The sequence below is a fragment of the Rhinolophus ferrumequinum genome, chromosome 28 (genome assembly GCF_004115265.2).
Source record: "Rhinolophus ferrumequinum isolate MPI-CBG mRhiFer1 chromosome 28, mRhiFer1_v1.p, whole genome shotgun sequence".
Classification (NCBI taxonomy): domain Eukaryota; kingdom Metazoa; phylum Chordata; class Mammalia; order Chiroptera; family Rhinolophidae; genus Rhinolophus; species Rhinolophus ferrumequinum.
This window is the reverse complement of record NC_046311.1, coordinates 15,619,298-15,645,525: the sequence shown is the minus strand read 5'-3', so window position 1 is coordinate 15,645,525 and position 26,228 is coordinate 15,619,298. Positions and strand designations below refer to the sequence as shown.

At 39.4% G+C, this 26,228-nt stretch overlaps 1 protein-coding gene across 1 annotated transcript in view; it reads left to right on the top strand.

Moving 5' to 3' along the window:
* Positions 1 to 5,229, top strand: part of GABRB3 (gamma-aminobutyric acid type A receptor subunit beta3) — a 159,662-nt gene extending 154,433 nt beyond the window's left edge. The window contains exon 9 of the mRNA XM_033100294.1: positions 677 to 5,229. Coding sequence (XP_032956185.1) covers positions 677 to 1,018 — 342 coding nt within the window. The 3' untranslated portion in view covers positions 1,019 to 5,229. The remainder of the gene's footprint in view (positions 1 to 676) is intronic.
* Positions 5,230 to 26,228: the final 20,999 nt, after the last annotated feature.

Below are 26,228 nucleotides of genomic sequence, written 5' to 3'. Positions count from 1 at the left end.
CATCACGAGTAGACTGTCATGAAAGGCCTGAAGCTGTTTTTCACACAGAATTCAATGTTTTCATTTTCAAGTTTGGCTGAAATGTGGAAAGGGACATCAGCCTGTCTTAAATATAGCCCTTAAAATGTAGGCGTCCTGCCAGGACCGGAAGGGGGCTAGGAATTGTGCCTGCGTGGCAGCGTCAATCTACCCTACCCAAGTCGTCATAGGAGCGTTCGCTTGCGTCTGCCCCATAATGTGGGTATTTTTATACCGTCAGAAAAGGGGACAAGGTGACTTCCAGAGAAGAACGGGAGAATACTGTCCATCCAGTTTACAGTAGTACAAAAAAATGGTTATAACACGAAGTTATCGTCTTGAAAGGCATTTGTACTTTAATTTTCTCTTCAGGAAGGACTTGTATCCATAGTGTGAAATTTCAATTTGAAAAGTTCCCCCTCATTTTGTCTAATCTCTTATGTGACAATTTTTAAATCAAGGAAATAAAGTCTCTAAACTGCACTTAAGCCTCCAAAATGACATTTCCCATCAACACAGAGTGCTGTGTTTGACAGACGTGCAAGTTCTCGTAAGATATGTGACGTGACTGTATAGCAAGCCTGCCCTGGATTTGCATATGGAAAGTAGATGTATGACCATGCTGGCTGTGTAACGACGTGCATTTTCTTCCAATTAGGTGGATGCTCATGGAAACATTCTGTTAACTTCCCTGGAGGTTCACAATGAAATGAATGAGGTCGCGGGCAGCGTCGGTGACACGAGGAATTCAGCAATATCCTTTGACAACTCAGGAATCCAGTACAGGAAACACAGCGTGCCCAGGGAGGGGCATGGGCGACACATGGGGGACCGGGGCCTCCCGCACAAGAAGACCCATCTACGGAGGAGATCTTCGCAGCTCAAAATTAAAATCCCCGATCTAACCGATGTGAATGCCATAGACAGATGGTCCAGGATCGTATTTCCATTCACTTTTTCTCTTTTCAACTTAGTTTACTGGCTGTACTATGTTAACTGAGTGACTGTACTTGACTTTTCAAAGACTTCATTTAACACTGAGTGAAGTATTACTCTGCCTGTCAAGTTTTTATACCTGTACACACACAGAGACACACACGCGTGCACACACATACATATATACATACGCAATTGTATATATATGTGAACTTTCGGCATATATATAAAACACACGTGTATATGAGGATGTATGTGTATGTGTTTATACACACAGGTGTCAGTGCCCATGTGTATTTAAAACAAATACACATACATATATACATTTTGCAGCTATGGACAAATTTAACACAGGATGCAAATTAAAGGAAGTCATAGTTTTTTTTCTGTTTTAATTGAAAGGGACAAGCATTGTCTAAATATGATGCCTTGAGAATGAGGGCCTGAAACACATCATCCCAAAATGGGTCTTTTATTATCATAAGTTAGATGTTTTAGTTTAAAAATCAGAAAGAAACTCTTACTTAATCTTCAAAACCTCATCCAGTGGTATTGATAGTTTAAAACGTGTCACGCACTTCGTATCCTCTCTTTCAGTTTACTAAGCGAAAGCTTTTCAGCATTTTTGGCGATGGGGATTGCTTTCGTTGGGCGTCCGTTTTCTGCACGGTTTAGTAGCTGGGGTGAGTGTGATCTCACCATTTTCTTAAACATAGAAAGATCCCACATTGGTGTCTGAACGTCCATTTTATGAAAACCCATCAGACATGGATGGCATCTAATTGTAAGTACTCTGATGTACAGTCTGGTTTTTGTTGTCGTTCACTTGGAGTGGATTGGCTTACCTGTCACACAGTGGGAACACAGTGGCACACACAGTGGGAACACAGTGCCAATGTTCAGATGACATTTCAATCATCGAAACTGGCTTCCACATCTCATGGATTTCTAGGCCTGATATTTAACAGAAAGCGTAGACATCTCAGGTTATTTGTTACTCTAAGGTAAAACCATCTAGGATGACTTCCCCCCTTGTCTTTACGTTATCAATCACTCTTATAACATTGTATGTTAATATAAAATATATTTGCATAACATGCATATATATGTGTATATTTCCCAAGATTTTGTTTCTTATGCTTGCTACCATGGCAGCATGCAATGTTATATTTTTATGTGATGTGACTACTTTCTGTTCTCTAGAATTAAGATTGAAGCTAAAACACTTCTACTGTTCAATTTCAGAAACCAAGAAACATCCTCATGCCTTTATTTCTGTATCCGACACATGTCATAAGCACATCTGACCACTCCTAGTCTAACTAGGACGCTGCAGAAACACACCCAGTACTCACCACGTGTCACCCACTGACTCGTGACCGTTCTCTTGAGGCAAAGGAGAGCAATCTGACGACACACACAGTCACTTTTGTTTCCGTCTGATCCACGGCCTCATCAGTATTTGGACTTTTTAAAGCTCGTAGAAACAAGACAAGGTGCACTGGTTTCATAGATGCAACCTTAACTTACTATTTAGATGAGATCTTTCTAAAGAAAAAAAAGAGATGATATATTTTTTGTAAACAATATTTCTATCACAGGCATCCATAAACTGAAGTGACTACAGTTGTGCAAACAGATGTCACAGTGAAGTTAAGCATTTGGAGAAAAAAAACAAAGCAAAATATTCCGAAAAGAACTGCTAAATTAATACTTTAACCCCAAATGCCACATATGCCTCACCCTCTCTGTTCTATACAAAACCAATGACCAGAGTCTCATCTGGTTCTCTAATAGCTGGTACCAGATCTTTCCATGTAGACAGAGGCACCACCTTTCCTGGGGGTGCACGTGGTGGGGCCATCACCATGAGCTGATGACCATAACTAGATTTTTCTTTGGCGGCCATAACAACCTTTAATTTGTGGGCGTCTGCAACAGTTCAAAACCCACTGTCAGGTGAAACATAATCCACGAAGTCTCATGCTAGAAGCAAGGACCAATTTTTATATCCTTTCCCCTCCTTCATTCCTGCCTTTCTTCAATGTCTTCTCCCAACCCCTGCTCTCTGGTTTTGTTTTTGTCTGGAGATGACCAGGTGATTTCTTGGTCTTTGGCTTTTCTCTGACAGTTTTTTTCGTGGGCAACAATGGGGGAATCTTCAAAGTTAAACAGATTGGGAAAAACCTTGTAAGTGGCCTTATCATTGTTAACATGTTAAAGAAAAAAAAAAAAGACATTTGTGAAGACCTTATCCCTTTCAATACTTCAGGTATCTTTTTTCTGTATCCAGTGATTCGAGGAATGAGTAAGGAGGGACCCCAAAATGCAAATGAAGGTGGACAAAAAGCAGTCAATGCTCGATTTAAGTGTACAATTTACTCGTATACTATTCAGAACTGTGACATTCATTTTTTTCTGGAAGAAAAGTGATTCAAAACGTTTGTGATGAATAGTCGAGGTACCCAAATATCAAAGGCAGAGACCCCATGGGGCTCAGAAGAGCTGTGGTCTACTTCCCGAGGTTTTCTGGATATAAATTTGCATGGTATAGTCATAACAGCTTTTGAGCTTTTTATATGCATTTGGCACCAAGACTGAGATCCACAACTTTGTAGACACTGCAATGAAGTTAACATAATAGCTATCCTATAAATAGTGTTTGTAACTACACATACACACCACACACACAGAAGTACATACATATATTCTGTAAAAAACAAACTTTTTAAGATCCTTGGGTATGTATTTGCTTTACTCCATTTAAGAAGAAACTTACTTTCTTCTAATGAAATTATTTTATAGCTTCTCCATTTTTAAAAGTTGTGAGAAATATTGAGAAGCGTAACTCTGGTTTTGGCAGAAGAGAGTTGCATTTGGTTCTGTGCTCAGTCACAACAGCCTCTCATTACTCCACAGCAGTTACTGGAGCCAGTGAGCGAGCCGGGTTGATGATTCTGAACCCCGACCTTTTGGCATTACTGGGAGGTGGCTGTCACCCATGTCCAAACCTCATGAGTAAGGAGACAAAAGCTGAATATAATGAATTTTGAATATAATGATATTTCTTTCTCAACAACTGAACGTAATAAAAAGTTAATTTTCTAAGTAGTCCTGTCTTTCCGAAATGCTTCCCAGGGGCTCAGAGTGTACAGGAGCATCTTGTAGTGACCCGTGTTCAGATATACTTGAGACAGTTCGAGACCTACTCCACAAATCCCCTCAGAGAAAGACTGATCTGACTGGGCTCACCTGTGAAGCCAGTCTTGTTCACCTACCCCGGGAGTGGAGAGGGGTTTCACTGTCTATCCCAGGAGACATCCATGGCCCCCTGAATCTAAAGTGAACTAGAAAATATGCCATGAGAACATTCCTGTCAGCTCTGAAAATCACATTACATGTACTATATCGAGTGTTTTTAACGCCAGCATCTAGAACTTCTGACATGTTCTCTTATTCACATCAAGGCCCTTCTCCCCTGTCCAGCTAATCAATATTTTCACCAAGGAGATCCTTGCAGACGCGACACCAAGCACGTTTGGGACAGGTTTTAAGGGGACAGGCCCATTGCAGTGGTATCCAGTAGACAGTCCCATTGGCGGTTGTCACACCGTGGTGTGTTCTAACAGAATGGGTTCAGCGTGGAATCTCCTGGCTTGAAAGAATAGGATAAACCTTCCATAATTTTTCCTTTAACTCTCCACCTGATAAACCAGTTCATATGTCTGGCCATTTTATGTAAGCAAAGCTGAACAGTTAATTGGTGAACAGTTAATTGGCTCTTACACGAGCCACCGTCACAGTAACGCTGAGTCGTGGGGCAAAGAGCTGCCCAGGTGGATTAAATTTTCCCAGGACACTAGCTAGTGTGCCTTGGATCGATTACCTCTTCTACTGCATTGAAAGGTGCCGTGTTTTCCTGAAATACTCAATTTCCAACACCTGGGGAAACAGCGACCTCCCAGAGAGAGACTCACACAGCAGGCCCCTCCCTGGGGCCAGCCACACATACACTCATGTTTCTACTTCACAAGTCAGTGCGTATGTTCAAGGTAAGTACAGGATTATTCTAGTAGGAATAGGCGACTGCTGTCACGGTCAATCCCCATGTTGATTTCATCTCATTGTAAAGATAAAACCTGATTTTGCTTAAGCACATTGATGTAATTTTTGGTATTATTTGACATGAAAAACAAACAGCAACATTGAGTGATAGATACAATATGAAACTTGTTGATGAATGAATTCAAATTTATTAAAAAAGGACTAACTGACTTAAATGTGAAGACTGATTTATTTTTTTTTCTCCCTTGGCTGTCTGTGGTTGTGATGGTGTGATTATTTTAATTCCAGGTGTTTTTAATTGTGTGTGCCCATTTTGGTTATGCTGAAAAAGAAATAAGCTCAAAACTGATGGTGTATGAAACCAATTGAACTGTGACTTTTCTTAAAACCACGATTTATTTTGTACTTCAAAGGATGACTAGACACACATAAATCCAGCCTGTCCCTCTCTTCAAATAAATGTTTTAAGACAGAAATAGTTTTATATTAAAGGCCAAAGAACCAACCTACTAACAACCTCTGGCACAGGTGATGTTGGCCCTCTGTCTTTAGTTCTTTAATAGTAAAAGGCAATTTCTTCTGTTTCTCCTCTAGTGAAAATGTAATAAGTGATATCTATGGATGGATGAATGAATGAATGAATGCAGATCCTCTGACACCTCAAACCAGGTATAACTTTTATTAAGAAATACATCTTTAGGCTCCCAGAAAGGCTGAGAGCTCACCTGTAAACACCTTAAAAGGAGAACTCCCCACTGTAGTCACCAGTCTTACAAAATACTCTCAGCCAAGTAGTGTTTAAGTAAGGTTTACCTTCAAAGTTATCTGCTCTAAGCAAAATAATACAAACTCTTCAGTCATTCTTTACAAGTCCTGTTTTTACTCATTTGGTTTCATACATTTTTTTTCTTTTTTTTTTTTTCCCCGTGAACATGTTTTTCTCCATCCCTGAGCTATTTGGAGACCTTGTCCTGGACACATTTCACACTAATTCCTTGTCTAAGCCTGGAACCTAACTATGGGGACATTTCTCACTTACTTCATTAGTTGAAAACATTATTCAGATAACAAGTTTAAATGGCCAATGACTGCAGAAGAAAGGATTTTCAAAGTTTGACTAGATTTTTAAAATTTTTATTATCATTATTAGTTTCAGGTGTACAAAACAACATAATTGTTTGCCATTTAAAGTGATAGCCCACTCCCCAAGCTACTACCTCTCTGACATCTTATATAGCTGTTACAACACCATAGACTATCTTCCCTAGGCTGTACTCTACATCCCGTGACTATATGTACCTATATATTTAGTTATAGTTGACATTCAGTATTATTCTACTTCAGCTTCAGGTGTACAACACATTGCTCAGGTATCTACACAGTCTATGACGTGATCCCCCTGATAAGTTCAGTGCCCATCTGGCACCTTACATGATCTTTACAAATACTCCATTCTATATTAACTACCAGTTTGTATTTCTTTTATTCTTTTTTTTTTTTTTTAAGATTTTATTGGGAACAGTGTGTACTTCCAGGATTTTTTCTAAGTCAAGATGTTGTCCTTTCTGATTTTATTTTATTTTATTATTATTTTTTTAAAGATTTTATTGGGGAAGGGGAACAGGACTTTATTGGGGAACAGTGTGTACTTCCAGGACTTTTTCCAAGTCAAGTTGTTGTGCTTTCAATCTTAGTTGTGGAGGGTACTGTTCAGCTTCAAGTTGTTGTCCTTTCAGTCCTAGTTGTGGAGGGCGAAGCTCAGCTCCAGGTCCAGTTGCCGTTAGTTGCGGGCGGGGGGAGAGGGCAGCTCACCATACCTTGTGGGAGTCAAGGAGTCAAACTGGCAACGTTGTGGTTGAGAGCCCACTGATCCATGTGGGAATCGAACTGGCAGCCTTTGGCGTTAGGAGCACGGAGCTCCAACCACCTGAGCCACAGGGCCAGCCCCCAATTTGTATTTCTTAATACATTCACCTTTTCACCCTGCCCCCACCCCCATTCCCATCTATCACCCTGACAGATCTAGTACCTATCTGGCACCATACCTAGTTATTACAATATTATTGACTATATTCCTTATGCTATACCCTACATCTCCATGACTACTGTGTAACAACAAATTTGTACTTCTTAATCCCTTCCCCTTTCACCCATCCTTAACCACCCTCCCTCTTAAAGAAGTCCTTCTAAGATTCTTTGTAATGCTGGTTTGGTGGTGATGAACTCCTTTAGTTTTTTCTTGTCTGGGAAGCTCCGTATCTGTCCTTCAATTCTAAATGATAGCTTTTAGGTAGAGTAGTCTTGGTTGTAGGTCCTTGTTTTTTATCACTTGGAATATTTCCTGCCAATCCCTTCTGGCCTGCAAAGTTTCTGTTGACAAATTAGCTGGTAGTCTTATGGGAGCTCTCTTGTAGGTAACTATCTGCTTTTCTCTTGCTGCTTTTAAGATCCTCTCTTTGTCTTTAACCTTTGGCATTTTAATCATGATGTGTCTTGGTGTTGGCCTCTTTGGGTTTATCTTGTTTGGGACTCTCTGTGCTTCCTGGGCTTGTACGTTTATTTCCTTCACCAGGTTAGGGAAGTTTTCTGTCATTATTTTTTCAAATAGGTTTTCAATTCCTTGCTCTCTCTCTTCTCCTTCTGGTGCCCCTTTAATGTGAATGTTGGTACACTTGATATTGTCCTGGAGGCCCCTTAAATTCTCAATTTTTTTGATTCTTTTTTATTTTTGCTATTCTGGTTGGGTGTTTTCTGCTACCATATCTTCTACATCGCTGGTTGGAGCCTCTGCTTCATCTAATCTACTGTTGATTCTCTGTAATATATTCTTCATTTCTGTTATTGTATCCTTTATTTCTGGCTAGCTCTTTTTTATGTTTTCCATTTCCATTTTTGTGCTTCCTATCTCTCTGTTGAAGTTCTCCCTGAGATCACTGAGCATCATTATAACCAATGTTTGAAATTCTGCATTTGATAGATTGCTTAACTCCATTTTGCTTAGTTCTTTTTCTGGAGCTTTTTTCTGTTCTTTTATTTGGGACACGTTTCTTTGTCTCCCCATTTTGGCTGCCTCCCTATGTTTGTTTCTATGTATTAGGTAGGGCTGCTATGTCTTCTGGTCTTAGTATAGTGGCCTTATGTAGTAGATATGCTGTAGGGTTCAGTGGCACAGTCTTTCTGCTCATCTGAGCCATGCACTCCTGGTGTGTCCCTTGTGTGGGTTGTGTGTGCCCTACTTTTGTAGTTGACCTTGGTTGATAATTGCACATCAATAGGAGGCACTCATCCTTGGGCTCACTGTTGTGAGGACTGGCCTTGACTACAGTGGAAGAGTTGTGCAGGGGCTGATCCTACAGAGCAGGATCTGCCTCAGCAGGACTCTGGTACCTGCCCAATCAGCCCCTTGGGTGTATCGTACTTGGAGGCACCTGGGTGATACTCCAGCTCATTTTGAAGCTAGCCACTGGGGATGCCAGCCCCAGGACCGCCTTGGAGGGGATCCGCTGTAGGTCAAGTTCAGCCATAGTCCGTGCCCCACCCAGGGCCACCCAGCAGGAACCAGAAAGAAATCCACAGATGTCTGCTGCCTGTGCTGTGCTTGGAAGCACCTTGAGAAGCCAAGTCGCAAACCAAGGAAGGCTGCCACTAATGCCGGCTTAGGGCTGCTCAGGACACATTCAAACCAGATGCTGCTTGTCTGGGTTCCACAAACATTTGAGAATCTAGGAAAGTATGCAGCTTGAGCCAAGGCAGGCAGTCTGCATGAAAAAGCCCTGGAAGTGGCCTGGGTGTGCCCGAAAGTAGGGTGAGACCAGGTCTCTAATCACTGGGTGGGGTGAACTAATGGCACAGACTCAGAAATGGCAGCAGCCTCTGTTCGCACGCTGGGAAGGGGGAGGGCTCAACAAAGAAACAATGACCTCGGGGCCGGCCCGGTTGCTCAGGCAGTTAGAGCTCCATGCTCCTTACTCCCGAAGGCTGCCAGTTTGATTCCCACATGGGCCAGTGGGCTCTCAACCACAATACTGCCAGTTAAATTCCTCGAGTCCCGCAAGGGATGGTGGGCAGCACCCCCTGCAACTAAGATTGAATAGGGCACCTTGAGCTGAGCTGCCGCTGAGCTCCCGGATGGCTCAGTTGGTTGGAGCATGTCCTCTCAACCACAAGGTTGCCGGTTCAACTCCCGCAAGGGATGGTGGGCTGCAGCCCCTGCAACTAGAAACGGCAACTGGACCTGGAGCTGAGCTGCACTCTCCACTACTAAGATTGAAAGGACAACAACTTGACTTGGAAAAAAGTCCTAGAAGTACACACTATTCCCCAATAAAGTCCTGCTCCCCTTCCCCAATAGAATCTTAAAAAGAAACGAAAAGAAAAAGAAAGAAACAATGGCCTCAGTCAGCTCCCCGGGAGAAAACAACCTCTTCGGCCCTGTCCCAAGCCAGACAACTCAATTCCCCACCATTTGTCCCTGCCGCCTTTCCAGCTGCTGCCCCAGTGCTGGATCTCAGAGCGAGTGATTCCATTGGTGGGTAGGTCCACGTGCAGCCCCTTTAAGGGGCATGCCTGGGAGTGCAGCCACACTCAGTCTCACTAAGTCACAATCTCCGCTGGTTTTCACAACCAGAAATTACGGGGACTTCTCTCCCCGGCACTGGGATCCTGGGCTGGGGTGGGGCGGAGATCCCTCGCTGCTCTAGGGGGTTGGGGGGTACCCCCACAGCTGAAATAACCCTCCCGATCTTTAATGGTCACACACAGGTGTAGGACCAGCCCGTTCTGCATCTTTGACCTTCCTACCAGTGTGGAGGTGGCTTCTTTTGTGCATCCTTAGTTGAAAGGTGTGGGGACAGAGTCCCAGAGAGCATTTTCCAGCTTCTCAGCCTCACATGAAAAGGTGCTGGCTCGGGTAGTGGATGACTATCAGCTGTGACTAGTTGGCCATCAGCTGTAACCAGTCAGTCATTAGCCACTGATATAACTGCCGTGGTGCATTGGGGGGTTGGTTGGTTGGCAGAGAGGCAGACAGCAGATTGCGAATCATGTGACTCCTGCTCCCGGTGTCTCCAACCCAGCCACCAGCGAAAATGTAGTGTTATGACTCCCCTGTCCATGGCTCCATTGGTGTTGCTTTTTGGCCTCACCATGTCCTGCGTTCTTGTGTGGGGACTGGGAGCTGAGACCCTGCATGACAAAAGGCTTCAGTTCAGCAAGATTTTAGGTGATTCTCAGTAATGGTTGTTTTATAGATGAGTTGTAATGTTGGTGTGGTTGTGAGAGAAGGTGAGCACAGCGTTTACCTACTGCGCCATCTTGGTTGTCTTAAAGCTTCTTTTAAAAGCATCCTGCTTTTGATTGACTGAGAAGCTTCAGTGAATACAGCAACCCATTACTGTGTCCCCAGAGAGCCTCATCTGGAATCTGCTCATACCAAGTCCCCGTGACTGCCACGGCCCATGTACACGTTTGGCACCATCTTCTAATTCTTGCCTTTTTACCAGTTTCTAAGGGACAAGGATTGTGAGCTCTCATTTGAATGGGGAAATTATTCTTCAGAGAAGATTGACTCTTTGGAACCTGTGATAACATTTTTAAGGTAGGACACGTAACCCTGATGGGACTAAACGAGCAATGGTTATCAGTTGGGGCACTCCTGGTGTTAGACGGTCTCATAGGCTGGGGCGCTCACTTTTTATATAAATAGGTTCCATTTGGGCTTCTCAGGCCAGCAGTGCAAGGGTCCTTGCAAGTGAAACGTGAGTCTCTGAAATGACTGAGTGTAAATCACGTCTGGTGTGGGTGTGGATATATGTGTGTGCATCTTGGAGACAAGTGGGAGACTCGTTAGTGGCCCCCACAGCCATGTGATTGTAAGAACACAACTTCACAACTCAGACCTCATTTCTTACTTTAGGTTTAGGCAGTGGTCTCCTGACCCTCCATTTTTAAAAGATATTAACAGCCCTGTCCTATGTGTGTCTGTTTCCTCTTTCTCACCTCCCATCTTCTGTTCACTATAACTGTACTTTTACATTATCAAGGTCAAAAATATTTACATTCTGCATACAATCATCAGTATATTTTGGTATTTAATATAATGTTTATAGATAGATTCTAATTAATGAACAACCCACATTGACCTATACTATGTAAGTACAGTTTAAGTATTTGGTATTTAGTGAATATTATTCATTTACATGTATAAAGATAAGTGTTTGAAGAAGGGTAAAAAAACCAGAAAGACTGTAGTTAAGAGTTTTTCTGCCCAGAAAGTGGAATCAACTGGAGTGTAAGAAAAAAGCTATTACTGCATTGTCAAGGTTTCATTTAGCACAGTCGCCATACTCAGCCTTCAGGGTTTTGATTATAAATGAATTCTAATAGTTGGAAACCAGTGTACAGTATTCATGTTATTAAATGTGACTCAAAGAAGAGCTAAGCAGTGTGCTCAGGTTTCTACTCAACTTCACAAGTCCAAGGTCTCAACCTTGGACTATTTGAAGGTAAATCTTCCAAAGTTCCAGAGCAAATGAATTGCTTTTTCTTAGCTTCCTTCAATTGACCCAAACCCCACAACATGTCTGCTTGCATCGAGACTTGTCTAGTTTTAACCATTCCCCATCATCCACAAATGGTCATTCTGGGGTTTCTAATTTGCATTCTTTTTTCTTAATGAGGAAAGACTAGTATGCTTTCTTGACTTTGTACCTAATATCATCCACCATCCTAGTCGTTCAGTCTGCTATTTGTAATCATTTCCGTTTTTCTTCATGGAAATACTCTCTTTGGCATTGGATGACTTCCTGCACACAGTAGGGCTGCTTGCTTTTGGCACCTACTGCAGAATTCTCATCCTATGATTTCTTTCCATTGGATGCCTGGATTAGTTCCACCAATTTTTTTAATGGTCTTTGTCTCATGATTTCCTGTTTTTATTTCTCATTTTGTCAAAGTTCATCCTCAATGTCCCAAGAAGGGTGTATGGGACAGAAAGTTTCCGTGGCTTTACATATATGGATTCTTTCCTTGATCCTTTATGTTTAATTGAGAGTTAAGCATTGGTGTGGATTGAAAATAATTTCCCTAGGTCTTTGAAATCATTGTACCGTTGTACTTTATCCAGTGATGCCGTTAATAAGCTTGACGTCCTCTGATTCTTAATTACTAATAGGGACTCACCACCGTCTCCTCTACTGCCCTCCATCCAACCGCCCCTGGATTAAGGGAGCTCTTATAATGTCTCTAGAATTTCACAAACGTGTATTTAGTGTTAATCTTTTTTTTATTATTGTGTTGGATACTGGGTGAAACTCTCAATCTAATGACCTATATCCTTTAAATCTAAACACTTCCCTATATTATTATTTTTTAAAAATTTCCTCTGCCTTTTTTCATGTACTCCTTTTAGTCAGATTTTGCAATTAATGCTTTGATCCTTAATATATTGGGGTGACAAACAAATGTATACACATCACCTGTGTTCATCTTTTGTTGTTGGTATATATTGAGTATCACAATTTTAGTACAGTTTTTTCCTTTCTTAAAATCTGTATACATTTTTTTTTTGCCACCCTCTGTGTAATAACCTTTTTTCTCCTGTTAGCTACATTAGTTCTGGGAGATTGACTTTGTCTTTTAAACATTCTATTTCATTTTCTAAATAACTTATTTAAGTATAAAGGACATACCAGAAATACACATATTTAAAATGTGTATTTTGATACATTTTGACATATGCGAAATTTCATCACAATAGAAATAGTGAATGTATTCATTCCCCCAAAAAATGTTTAGTTGTGTCACTTTGTACTATCTCCATCTGACTCTAAGACACCCATTCCTGACCCCAAGCAACAACTAATGTGCTTTCAACAACTGCTGACCTAGAGATGAATTTGTGCTTTCCAAAATTTTATATAAATGAAATCAAACAGTATGTACTTTTTTCTGCTCTAACACCTTTTTTTTTTTTTTTTTTTTTAAGATTTTATTGGGGAAGGGGAACAGGACTTTATTGGGGAACAGTGTGTACTTCCAGGACTTTTTCCAAGTCAAGTTGTTGTCCTTTCAGTCTTAATTGTTCAATCTTAGTTGTGGAGGGTGCAGCTCAGCTCCAGGTCCAGTTGCCGTTGTTAGTTGCAGGGGGCGCAGCCCACCATCCCTTGCGGGAGTCGAACCGGCAACCTTGTGGTTGAGAGGATGCGCTCCAACCAACTGAGCCATCCAGCTCAGCTCAAGGTGCTGTGTTCAATCTTAGTTACAGGGGGCGGAGCCCACCATCCCTTGCCAGACTAGAGGAATCAAACTGGCAACCTTGTGTTTGAGAGCCCACTGGCCCATGTGGGAATCGAACCAGCAGCCTTCGGCATTAGGAGCATGGAGCTCCGACCGCCTGAGCCACCAGGCCGGCCCTCTCTAACTCCTTTTACTCAGCATAATAACTTTAAGATTCATCTGTGTTGTCGTGTGTATCATTAATTCACCTCTTTCATTTGCTGAGCCGTAGACCATCCTATTGGATATCCACCATTTGTCCATTCATCTGTTGACAGACATTGGGATTTTTTTCTCCGTTTTGACTCTTGCACATGAAATTGCTATGAACATCCATATACAAGTCTTCACATAGTCCTGTGTTTTCCTTTTTCTTGGGTAAATACTTAACAGTGAAATAGCTGGAACTTACGGTGGCTATGTTTATCATTTTATGAAATTGTCACACTGATTTCCATAGTGATTTTGCCATTTTACATTTCACCATTGGCGTTTGAAAGTTCTGGTTTCCCCACATGTTCTCCAACACTTGGTATGGTCAGTCTTTATTTTTAGCCATTCTAATAGTGACGTAGTGGTATCTTTTTTTGGCTTTAATTTATACTTCCTTATTGAATAATGCTGAACATCTTCCTATGCATTTATTTGCCATCTGTTTGCCTATTTAAATCCTCTGTCCATTTGTAATTGGTTTGTTTGTTTTCTTATTGTGTCTTGAAAGTTCTTTATATAGTTATATATTTTGGATAAAAACCTTTATCAGATATATGCTTTGTAACTTTTTTCTCCTTGTCCATGGCTGGCCTTTCCCTTCTCTTAAGAGTTTTTCAGATGAAATCCAACTTATTTTCTTCCTTTATCAGTTATGTATTTGGTATTTCTTCTATGAAAACTTTGCCTAACAATAAGTCACAGAGATTTTTCCTTATGTTTTCTTCCAGAAGTTTTATAGTTGTAAGTATAAGTTGTAGACTTATGAAACATTTTGAGTTAACTTTTGCATATGTTGTGAAATATAAATGAAGACTCATTTTCTACATATGCGTATCTAATTGTTGTAGCACCATTTGTTAAAAAAGCTATCCTTTCCCCCGCTGACTTACTTGTGCATCCTTGTTGAAAATCAAGTGTCCATGTATATGCGAGTCCATATCTGTAGTCTCTGTTCTGTCCCATTAATCTATGTGGTTACGCTGAAGCCAGTACCACACTGTCTTGACCACTGAAGGATTATAGTGAGGCTCAAAATCAGTGTTAATTCACCAACTAGGTCACTAGTTCACAGCACCCAAACACACACACAATGTATACACACACATACATACTTGTATGTACACGCTGATCTATAGACTGATTTTTGGAGAATTGGTATTTGAACAGTGTTGAGTCTCCTGACCCATGACAAGATCCTCCTCTCCATTACGCCAGGGTTTCCAACCTGGGCACAGCGACACTGTAGGTCACATAATTCTTTGTGGAGGGGCCGCCCTGTGCACTGCAGGGTGTTTCGCAGCGTCCCTGGCCTCCACCCACTAGATTCTAGTAACACCATCTTCCCCTCAGTCTTGGTGACCAAACACGACTGCAGACTCCACCAGGATGATGTCCAGAGCAAGAAATTGGTGGGGAACCCCTGCTCTAAGTTACCTTTACTTTCTCTCAGCCATTAGTTTTGGTTTTGAATGTAGAGATTTTGCACATCTTTTGTTGAGTTGATCCCTATTAGTTTATAGTTTTGGATGGTATTGTAAATGGTCTTTTAAAATTTCAGTTTCTGATTGTTTGTTGCTAATATGTGGAAATGCAACTGATTTTTCTATTTTGATGTTTGTCTTAGGCTGTTTGGGCTGCTCCATTTTCTTAAATTTCTCTGAGCATACTAAAGGTTGTCTCCGATTCCCAAAGTATTTATTTTCAATGCTAATTTTTCTGTTTTGTTTACTGTGATCTTTTCTTTATGCAAGTGATTTCTTTCTGAGACTGGCCTTTTGTGAGGTATTTAACGAGATAGCTTTCTCAGGTTTTCTTTGTATCACATATCTCATGTGGTTCTCTTTTACAACCAGGTTTTTCCTATAACTATTACAACTAAATACGAGGTCTGGGTATGTTTCTGGTGTTTTTAGCAGGAATGGTTTATTTTAGGGTGAGCAAACAGGGAGTTGACCTAAATGCTGGGGACCCCCAATGCCAGAACTAAAAAGCGCTTTTCTTTTCAGGGTTACTTATGTCCTGCCTAGGAGGCTAGTTCTTTATGAACAATTATTTTTCAATTTCTTTGTTAAAGATGTTTGTGAAAATGTTGTGTTGCTGCTGTTTATTTGTTTGTTTGTTTTATCCTGGTGATAAAAGGCACAGTGTGCGGGGTTGGAGGGAATAGGACAGGATGGTGGTGGGTGATGTGGAGATCCAACAGGATGGACTGCTCCAAGTACAGATTTCTAGAAACCAGTCAGCTTTTGGACACCTTTCTAACTCTGCCAATATCCTTTACAGTCACTTTATGGCCTGTGAAAAGTAAACTATTAACTTTCTGGCCTTCCCAGAAAAAAAATCATGCTTTAGATGTTTAGATGAGTTAGAAGCAAGTAGTTTGGAATCTAGCTTTTTAGTTAAAATCACATTCTGGTGTTAGGTCCCAAAAGGCTTTTCTCCTCAAATAATTGTTCTTATCTTTACTATTGTAGACTGAATACAGTAAAAATATCCAATATGCCATATTGAGTTAGCAATGGATTTTTCCCCCCATCAAACCTGTACCGGCTCACAGCTTTATCCAACTACTTATGGCTCCTTTGTTCATTTCTTTTTTTTTTTTTTTTTTTTGATAAAAATTTGCTTTTGAAGATATGTTTAACAGTAAGACCTAGAATAAAAATTCAAATATTGTAGTTTTAAATAAACCAAGTAAAACCCATTTAGTGTTACTGCTTCAGAACTGAAATGATCTCACTGATCTAAATGAGCATGAATAATTGCTGGACTTGCCAGATTAATAATTCCTCACTCTCAAAGGAATAAACCTCTCAATGGAAGAAGAAAATTGTTTCTGTGGGATGTCTATGTTGGGTCATTTACAAGCTTCTTGTATATTTTCTTCACAGAAAATAGTATTATTTCTTAAATAATGAATGAATGTGAGGTAAAGGGAAACAAATAAATTTCAGAGCCTTGAGTCTCTGATGGATAATGTCCTGTTTACATGTCCATCCATTATAGATAAAAATGATTATTTGTGGAGATTTACCACAAGACATCAACTTTTACTTTGAGTATGTCTCTAGGGATGACAATTTAAATAAAGCTGACTATCTCTAATAATAAGAATTGAATTTGAAAACAGAAAAATGAATGAAACCAAAAGCTGGTTCTTTGAAAAGACCAACAAAATTGACAAAGCTCTGGGCAAATTTACCAAGAAAAATAGAGATACTAGTTAAATTACTAAGAATAAGAAATGAGATAGAGGACATCACTACTGACTTTACAGAAATTTAAAAAAAAAAAAATTATCAAGGAAAATTATGAACAATCGCATGCCAAAAATTAGATAACTTAGATGAAATGGGAAATTGGTAGAAAGACATAAACTACCAAAACTGAGTCGAGAAGAAATAAACATTCTGAATAGACTTAAAACAAATAAAGAAATTAAATGAATAAGAACAAAGTATGAGAATTCACACTTCTCGATTTTAGAATTTACTACAAAAAAATGGTAATCAAGATAGTTAAGTATTGGCACAAGAATAGAGATATAGATCAATGAAATAGAATTGAAAGTCTAGACAGAAATCCACACAGCAAAGGTCAGCTGATTTGTGACAAGGGTGCAAAGAGCATTCAATGGGGAAAGAGCAGTCTCTTAAACAAATGGGACAATAGACAGTCACATACAAAAGAATGAAGTTGGACCCTTACCTCACACCGTATATCAAAATTAACTCAAAATGGATCAAAGATCTAAATGTAAGAGCTAACACTGTACAACTCTTAGAAGAAAACAAAAAGGTAAATTTTCATGACCCTGGATTTGGCAAAGCATTCCTAGATTTCACACCAAAAGCACAAAGAAACAATTGAATTCACTATTCATGTTGTGGGGTTGGCACCACTTCTGTCAACTAATGTAAATAACCCAGGAGGCATCATTTAATAACATGAAGAGGTATTAATATTTAATGTGTATCATTTTTAGTTGCATACTAAACTAAGTAAACAATACATTTGTATTCTAACATTTATAAATTTAAAAATAACTATCATGATGGAAATAAACATTGTAAATGATGGCTTACAATCATAAAATTCTTGGAAATAGAAGAAACTCATTGATAGAACTTATTTGAAAGTGTATGGGGGAAAGAAGTTAAATAATACATAGTTGTAAATGAAAAAAAAAGTTTCCCTAACTTTTCTTTAGCTCTAGAAAGATGTTACTAGAATTATATATCAGAACCTTTGATGAAGCTAAAGAGAAATGGACTCAAAATCACTATTTAGCTCTGTTACCTTGGAGAAGTTACTTGGCCTTTCTGAGTTTCAAGCATTTTTGGTACAAAATGGTGATAATCCTCATCTCATAATGAGAGATCATTGAGATAATAGGCATAGCTTTCCCATCCCACTCTTGCTCTTTGCTACGTTATGGAAATGTATCAAGGACATCAGGAGAATATCCAGCATGAGGCAGTGGAAAAATCAGAAAGCCCAGTCACGTGGGACACAGACATTTATGCTTTCCTTGATTGGTCCCCAAATTGGTATTTGGTTGAGAACAACAGTGGATGGACGATGCAGTAATTCAAGGTGCTTTCAGGTGGCATTGGCCCTAGAGTGTCAGCCCCACATGACACAGGGTTATGTCATTTACAGCTTTTGTCCTGGGTCTGCCAGTGAGCTCCAGGAAGCCTTGGAGCTGAGCAGACTGGGTGGGAAGGAGAGAAACTGGATTTCCTTCCTCTTTTGCCCACTGGCTGGGTGGGCTTCTCCAGGCCTTTCCAGCCTTTCTCATCTCTACATGGTGCTAACTAATGCTAGGGGACTGATAAGCACATTCGGATGAATGCCTAATAATTTCTCTACCATCAGCTCTCATTTATCACAGCCAGATTATTTGAATTTCAAATTATCTCCAGAAAGCCACCCTTTTGAATATTTATTGACATTTCAATAGCTCGCCTTAATTAAGTACTTTATTGGCACAAATGGGATGTTTGTTTACTCTCGTCCAGAAGCTTGAAGAGTTAGAACAACACCATTCCTGCTCAGTAGAAGACATCAAGGAGATCTTCACCAAAAAAATTCTTTGTTCTGCTTTAGGTTGGTTGTTAATTCCTCCAACTGGCAACGAGCAATCGGTAGGACGGGCATCTGCTGCATTTGGGGCACGAGTAAAAAAAAATGCATTGGCTGGCCTTTGCAATCTGAGAGTGTGATGTGGGAGACAGAAATGCAAACGATGATGATATGGAAAGAAATGTACCTCTTGGGCTCAGTGGTGAGCAGGAGCCGCTAAATCATTATCACGCAATCAAAGCTGGGACAGAGGAGCTCAGCCTTGAGTTAAGGATTCTAGTCTGGTGGCAGCAAAGCTGGGAGAAGAACATGGATAACACATCGCAGTGTGACAGACAGAGGGAGGATCAGTCCTTGTGCCTAATGTGAATTTTCTAGGGGTGATGGAATTTTTTTCCAAAAGAGCATGGGTTACAGAAAACTTATGCCCATGGTGGTTTCACTCTTTAATGTAACATGGGAACCCTCAGAATATCAGTCTCCTGTTTTCACACTTTGATGTTAAATAAATCAAAATAATTTAATTGTATTATTATTTCGTGCATTTCATGCTGCTAACGATAGGTTGACGGCATTCACTGCTGTATTCCATTAGCCTTCCTTCGAATTGTGTTGCTGTGTAATTCTTATTCCAGGAGTAAATCATATACGTTATTACTTGTGGGGACAGAGTCCTGGAGAGCAGTTTCCAGGCTCTCGACCTCACGTGGAAAGGTGGTGCTGGCTCGGGTAGTAGATGGCCGTCCGCTGTGGCTGGGTGGCCATCAGGGGTTACTGGTTAGCCATCAGCCGCTAATATAAGTGCCATGGCTATGCGAGGGGGTGGGTTGGATGGCAGAGAATCGGGTGGCGGATTGCCGTTCATGTGGCTCCTGCTTCCTGTGTCTCCAACCCAGCCGCCAGCGAGAATATATGGTGAACCCCCTATCCATGGCTCCGTGGGTGTTCCTTTTTTGGCCTCACCATGTCCTGCGTTCTTGTGCTGGGAGCGGGAGCTGAGACCCTGCATGACACTGCTTCAGTTGTCATCTGAGCAACCATGGAAACTGACAGTCAGGGGTTCCATGTATTGAATTTTTACATGCATTATCTTGTTAAAAATATACACTCATAATTAGTTTTAGTTACAGTTATTTGCAAATCTTTATAAATTCCATTGCCAGCAAAAGAAAACTTAAAACTTTAACTGTTTTTCTTAATGCAAACTTCAGCTTTTTTTTTTTTAACAAAGATTTCCCTTTAATTGAACCAATAATTTACTTTAGGTTTTGTATAATCTTTAAATATATCATTAATAACCCATAGTTTCCTGAGCATTCATTGACCATCATACTATGTACCTTATATATTTGTTTCACATTTTCGATGATTGATAAAATTTTTATTTTAAACTTTTTTATGATTAATGAAAATGACTGAAGGGTAATGTAAATAAAGATTGAGCCATTTCAAGGAGAATAGAGACTTTGTTTAAGTACAATGTGGGGAGTGGGAGCAGCTTTGAGTGGGAATAGAATTTAAAGGCCTTCTTTTCCTGCACCGACCCAGGGCCCGTCACTTGTTTAAAGCTGATCTGAACAACAGAATAGAGAAAAAGCACCTGCCTGGGCATGGAAGAGAGGTGGACAGTGTTGTACGGATTCGATGAATCAGATAACAGTGTTAAGTTGCACGTGGGTGTTTTCCCTTGACTTTTTCTTCCTCTTATTCACTTCTCCAAATATGTGACTGTAAAAGGGAAGACGGTAACTGTGTACAGCACCGTGGCCTGACAGGAAAGGTTCTCATCCTCCTTACCTACCTCTGACTAATTAATGTCAGACTATTCTTACTGCAGTTAATAACTAGGTAATGGGTGGATCACTTAGCGCTCTTCCCCAGGCAAAATTTACCATTGGGATCTTCAGTGGCAAAAATGAAATCTTAACAGGCCATCAGGTGACTCTTTGAGCAGCACTGACTACTTCCTCCTCTTTGTTTCTGATTGACTGTTATGTGCAGCTGTGTAGGTGGCCAAGCACATAGACTGTGTGTTGGTGGTCTCTCCAGGTGACCCGCATGCAATGATTGCAAGGCCTTTCCCTTCTCTGCATTGTCCTTGGGGTGAATGTATAACTGTGATCTCAAGCATGTGCCATCTCTCCTTTTCTTCTAATCTCACACAATAACACTGAGAATACAGATGACAATTTTGACATTCACAAAAATGTATTTTTAATTAGTATGTTGATTACTTGATCTAAAAAGCCAGATGGCTAAATATCATGAAAGGTCGCAACAAGCAAATCCTCAGTTTTCATCTTTCAATATTCTAATTTTATTGAATTAAAAATAATTTTATTTAGTTGCATTAGAAGGTGATTTTATGTAGCTTCCCACCCTCCCTTTTAAAAAAATTCTTTAGGATAATTATAGCAATTCAGATTTCATAAAAGGAAGGGAAAAAAAATATTATCCAAGCACTACCCATATCAGTTTTCTATTCTTTTTTATTCCTCATAGCAAATATTTATAATAAATGCTCAATAACTTCCCTTTTTGAGTAGAAAATGTAACAATATCAATACAAAGAAGAACTCTTTGCTTGATGTAAATGATTAAGAAGACAAATTTCAATAAAACTTCATTTAGAAAATTGTTTTTTTTAAAAATACTATCATTCTATCTCTACTTTGTTCTCAGTGTCTCATAGATTCCAGGTTAGATTTCTAACTAGGGAAGCCCGCCATGTCCAGGTATGTGAACGTGCCACAATCTACCTTGAAAATAAAATATTATTGACATTGCCTATACTTCAAATCAAGTCTTTTGGCAATAGAGTTAAATTAGATGGGTGCTTATTCCTGGGTAATTTGAGCTATACAAAAATTGGGGTCACTAACTACTTCCTTACAGTCATTATCTCTATCATACAAGAAAAAAACAAAAACAAAAAACTAATGGGGCAATAAATATAGAAATTGAGATTCAACTCAAGTTCATACTAGAATAATTTCCAATTATGCTGTGTAAAGTTGGATTTACGCATTATTGGAATTAGGCATTATTAATTCTGGAATCTTTTATCTCTTTGAACCCTAAAGGTTTGGGTCTCTTGTAACCTTCTCTTCTTGTATTTTCTTTCTTTACCCAATCATTTATTTATAAATTAAATCATTTATTTACTTATTTATTTATTTATCCTTTGGTCAGCCACTAATTTATTCCATTTATTCTTCTATTTGGTGCCAAACTCTCTGTGTTCTCATTCTAATCAATCAGAAATGCTGTCTGCTACATAAAATTATTTTGAGAAACTGTCAATAACTGACTCTATTTTAGACTGATCATGTTAACTAGATTTGCTCCAAGGTTGATTCTGCTAAATTTTTTTGGATAAAGTATCTTTTTTTTTTTACATTTTTACATGAATTTATTAAAATTTTGAGACAGATTTGAAATTTGATTCAATTTTATAGGTGAGAAAATTTGGAATAATTTTAGACATACAGAAAATTGCAAAGATAGTACAGTAAGTTCCTATACACCCTTCACGGAGAATCTCCAAATGTTATATGACCATGGTAAATTTATCAAAACTAAGACATCACTAATTTACTAAACTCCATACTTTATTCATGTTTCACCAGCTTTTTTACTAATTTCCCCCCCCCTGTTCTAGGATCCCATCTAGGGCTTCATATTCCACTTTGTTGTCATGTATCCATAGCCTCTTGTGAACTTTGACAAACTTTCCTCGTTTTCAGTGACTTTGAAAGTTTTGAAGAGTATTTGGAAGCATTTTGTAGAATGTTACTCAGTTTGGATTGGTTTAATGATTTTCTCATGGATAGATGACATTATGTGTTTTGGGGAGGAAGACCAAAGCAGTATTAAGAATTTTATAATTCTATCTCTTACATTTAGATCTTTGGTCTATTTTGAGTTAATTTTGGTGTATGATATGAAGGAAGGGTCCAATTTCACTTTTTCTCATGGGGCTGTCAAGTTATCTCAGCACCGTGTGTTGTAAAGACTGCTTTTTCCTCATTGGAATGTCTTGGCACTCTTGTAGAAATCAGTTGGCCACAGATGTATGTATTTATTTCTGAGCTCTCAATCCATTGATCTACATGACCATCCTTGTGACAGTATCACAATCTCTTGATTGTCTTTGCTTTGAGGTACGTTTTGAAAATGAAAAGTGTGAGTCTTCCTATTTTGCTGTTTTTTTCCCCGAGATTGTTTTGGTCCTTTGTAGTTCCATGTGAATTTTAGAATCAGTATATCATTTCTGTAAAGAAGTCAGCTGGAATTCGGATAAGAATTACATTGAATGTGTATGTCAGTTTAGAGAATATTGCGATTTTAATATAAAGTCATCCAATCCATGACATGAGATATTTTTCCAATTGATTAAATCTTCTTCAATAAGATTCTGTAGTTTGTAGAGTATAAGTTTTGCACTACTTTTGTTAAATTTATTCCTAAGTACTTTATTCTTTTTAATACCATTATAGATGGGATTATTTTTCTCAAATTTTTCAGATTGTTCATTGTAAGTATGTAGAAATATAATTCATATTTGTATAATGATCTTATATCCTGCAGCCTTGCTGAACTCAGTTTTTAGTTCTAATGTATTTTTAGTGAATTCCTTAGGATTTTCTATGTATAAGATTTTCAATGATGAATATAAATAGTTTGCTTCTTCCTTTCCAATCTGGATATATTTTATTTCTTCTTATTGTCTAATTGCTCTGGTTAGAACCTCCACTACAATGTTGAATAGAAGTGGTGAGAACAGACATCTTTGTCTTCTTTCTGATTTTAAGGGGAAAGTATCCAGTCTTTTACCTCTAAGGATCTTGATAGCTGTGAGTTTTTCCTACATCTTTACCAAGTTGAGAAAGTTTCTTTCTCTTCCCAGTTTGTAGGGTATTTTTATCACAAAAGGGTGTTGGATTTTGTCAAATGCTTTTTCTGCATCTATTGGGATGATCATATGATTTTTGTTTTTCATTCTTTTGATATGGTATATTACATTAATTGATTTATAGATGTTAAACCAGCCTTGCATTCCTGGTATAAATCCAACTTGGTCATGGTGTATAATTATTGTTATGCATTGCTGCATTCAGCTTGCTTTTTTTTTTCTGTTTACATAGATGAAAACAATTAAAGCCCAGTTGCTGATCAAATGGTTAAGTCTATGATGATTGTGGCAATGGGTTTAAACTTCTTGGTAGCCTAGAACAAAACTGGGCACTCAGGCAGGAAGGAGTATGTACCTTTCATCTCCCACCTCCCTTCTTTAATATGCCCAACCTGACCCCTTGTGGGACCTCCCTGTTATAAGTACCTTATTCATTTTCACTTTGTTTCTCTTTATAAACTAATTTCTCACTGCCTCTTCATGGAGGATAAACTCGTCTTTATGTGAGAAGTACATCAGTCTTGAGCAAGGAGAAACAAAGGAAAATGCCTTTGTAATTCTCTCAAGAGCTAAGGAGTTAGGCAACTCTATTAAACTGTGGTCAAGACAGGACAGCACACAATGAGTGAAAGTCTGAAAAGTCTCTGTTGTAGATAGGCAAATACTTTCTCCTTTTAGTCAAATAGCATCGAGGTCCATAAAGTGTGGGCTGGGTGTTGCGGGTGGCATTGGGGTGTGCGGCACTTGCCAGTGCAAACGTGACAGATGAAGAAAAGCCTTCACAGGCTTAAGGATTTTCAGAAAATCTATTTGCAATGCTGTTGCCAACAGTCTTTTTTCCATAAGATCACGAGTAAAGACAAATGTAAAATTAGATCAAATTAGAACAACAGCATGGAGTTAGTTCTCTATTTCACCTGAGCTTAGCAGCTGGTTCTCTATTCAACATCTGTCACATCTAGTTACCACCAATTCCAAGTGGTGTCTCTAACTCACTGTCTATTTTCACATGAGAACAAGAGGTTAGGTGACACAGCTCATTACATATGTAAAACACCAAGCAGTGAATGTGGTTATGCTTCAGCTCAAATCTGGTTTCTGATTCACACGGTAAAAATAGCACCTAGTAAGTCTCTCTCACTTGAGCTCACAAGGCTCCTACTTTGGCAGGCCTTGGTGTTTATATCACCTTTTTAATTTAAAAACATCCCAGTGTGGTTTAGCACCTTTTAAAAAAAATGTCTATTCTTGAACATTTCCCCTTCTCTCCTTCTGCCTCCAAAAAGGCTAAATTGAAGGGATGTTGGCCAAGTCAACATGAGGAAATGGAACTCGGGAGGCTAGAAAGTTCCCAGACATTAGTCTCAGGAGAAAATTTACTGGAAATCTCGTCATGTCCCTAAAAAAGATATAAGTTCCCAGGCCCAGAAAAATCTCCGTATGTTGAAGCCCATTTCAGGACTCATTAGAGGTGGTTCTTTCACCCCCCCCCCCCCAGCAGATACGGGTAACCCCAAAGCTGCATCTACAGAAAAGGAGAGGGCAGTGTGCACGGTCTGGGGCGAGAGCCGGCAAGCCGCCAGGAATGTGGCGAGACAGCCTTCTTCTTACCTGGCGCTTCCTTCCTGTCTGTGGAAATACTTGGGGCTCTTCCAGGTCGGTTTGATGAAAACTCTAGCTCTTCAAAAGAAACTGAAATGCTCTTGTGAGTTGTTCAAGAAAGTAATCTTGGCCAAAGCAAACTTTTTTGCTTCGGGAGATACAGAGTATGAATTCATGTTTATATTAAATTAATGGAATCAGACTGTTGTTTTTTCTTGCAGAACATGATGCTGTGGAAACCAGACATTTCAAGGTCTTAACATCAGAGCTCTAGTGTAGTAACATGACTTAAAAGTGATAAATTTTGTACTCTGTCATTTGGGGACCACTTTTGTCAAACATAGGGGACGGTACATATGTTTATATGGAAGCTGAAGCCACAGACTGCTAGGATGTGATTATCATGGAAAAACAATGATTTTTATGAAATGTGAAAAGGGGATCAAATGTATGATGTATTATAGAAATGCACACTTGAAACCTATATAATTTTATTAACCAATGTCATCCCAATACATTGAATAAATAAATAAAACAAAAGGAAAAAAAAAGAAAATGTAGATGCAGAAAACTGTAAAACCAATATTCCTTAATTAGGAATCATGTTAGTAGTTTAACATTAAAAACATTTTATAAAAGCCAAGAAAGAAAGAAAGAAATGTTGACATGCTTAAGACGAACAAGTGCCACTTCAGGAACCTTTGGCCAGGGTTTCTAAAGCACTCAGCAGAATATTCTCCAGCCCCAGAGAGAAAGACACTGAAGTGGGTGTTCCAGACATTCGGTAAAAGGCATACAGTCTTCCGTGAGTACTCTGTAGGATTTCATTGATTTGCTCTAGTCACTGGCCAAAGCATTGGAAAGGATGACTTTCCAGCTTAGTTAAGGGAATGGACAAAGCAATGTACCCAGGACACTACATCTGAGGTAAGGAAATCAGGATGATGTGCTTCCTTCGTTAGCAAAACCTTCAGGGAGACGCAGTGGGCAGACACCTGCCTCTGTGCCAAAGTGGGAGCATCTGATCCCCTTTGCCTTTTCCACCCACCCCTCACTCAGCCATTCCCTTAGTTGTCCCCCCACAAACTGCTACTGGGCACCTCCTGTGTTCTAGGTGCTA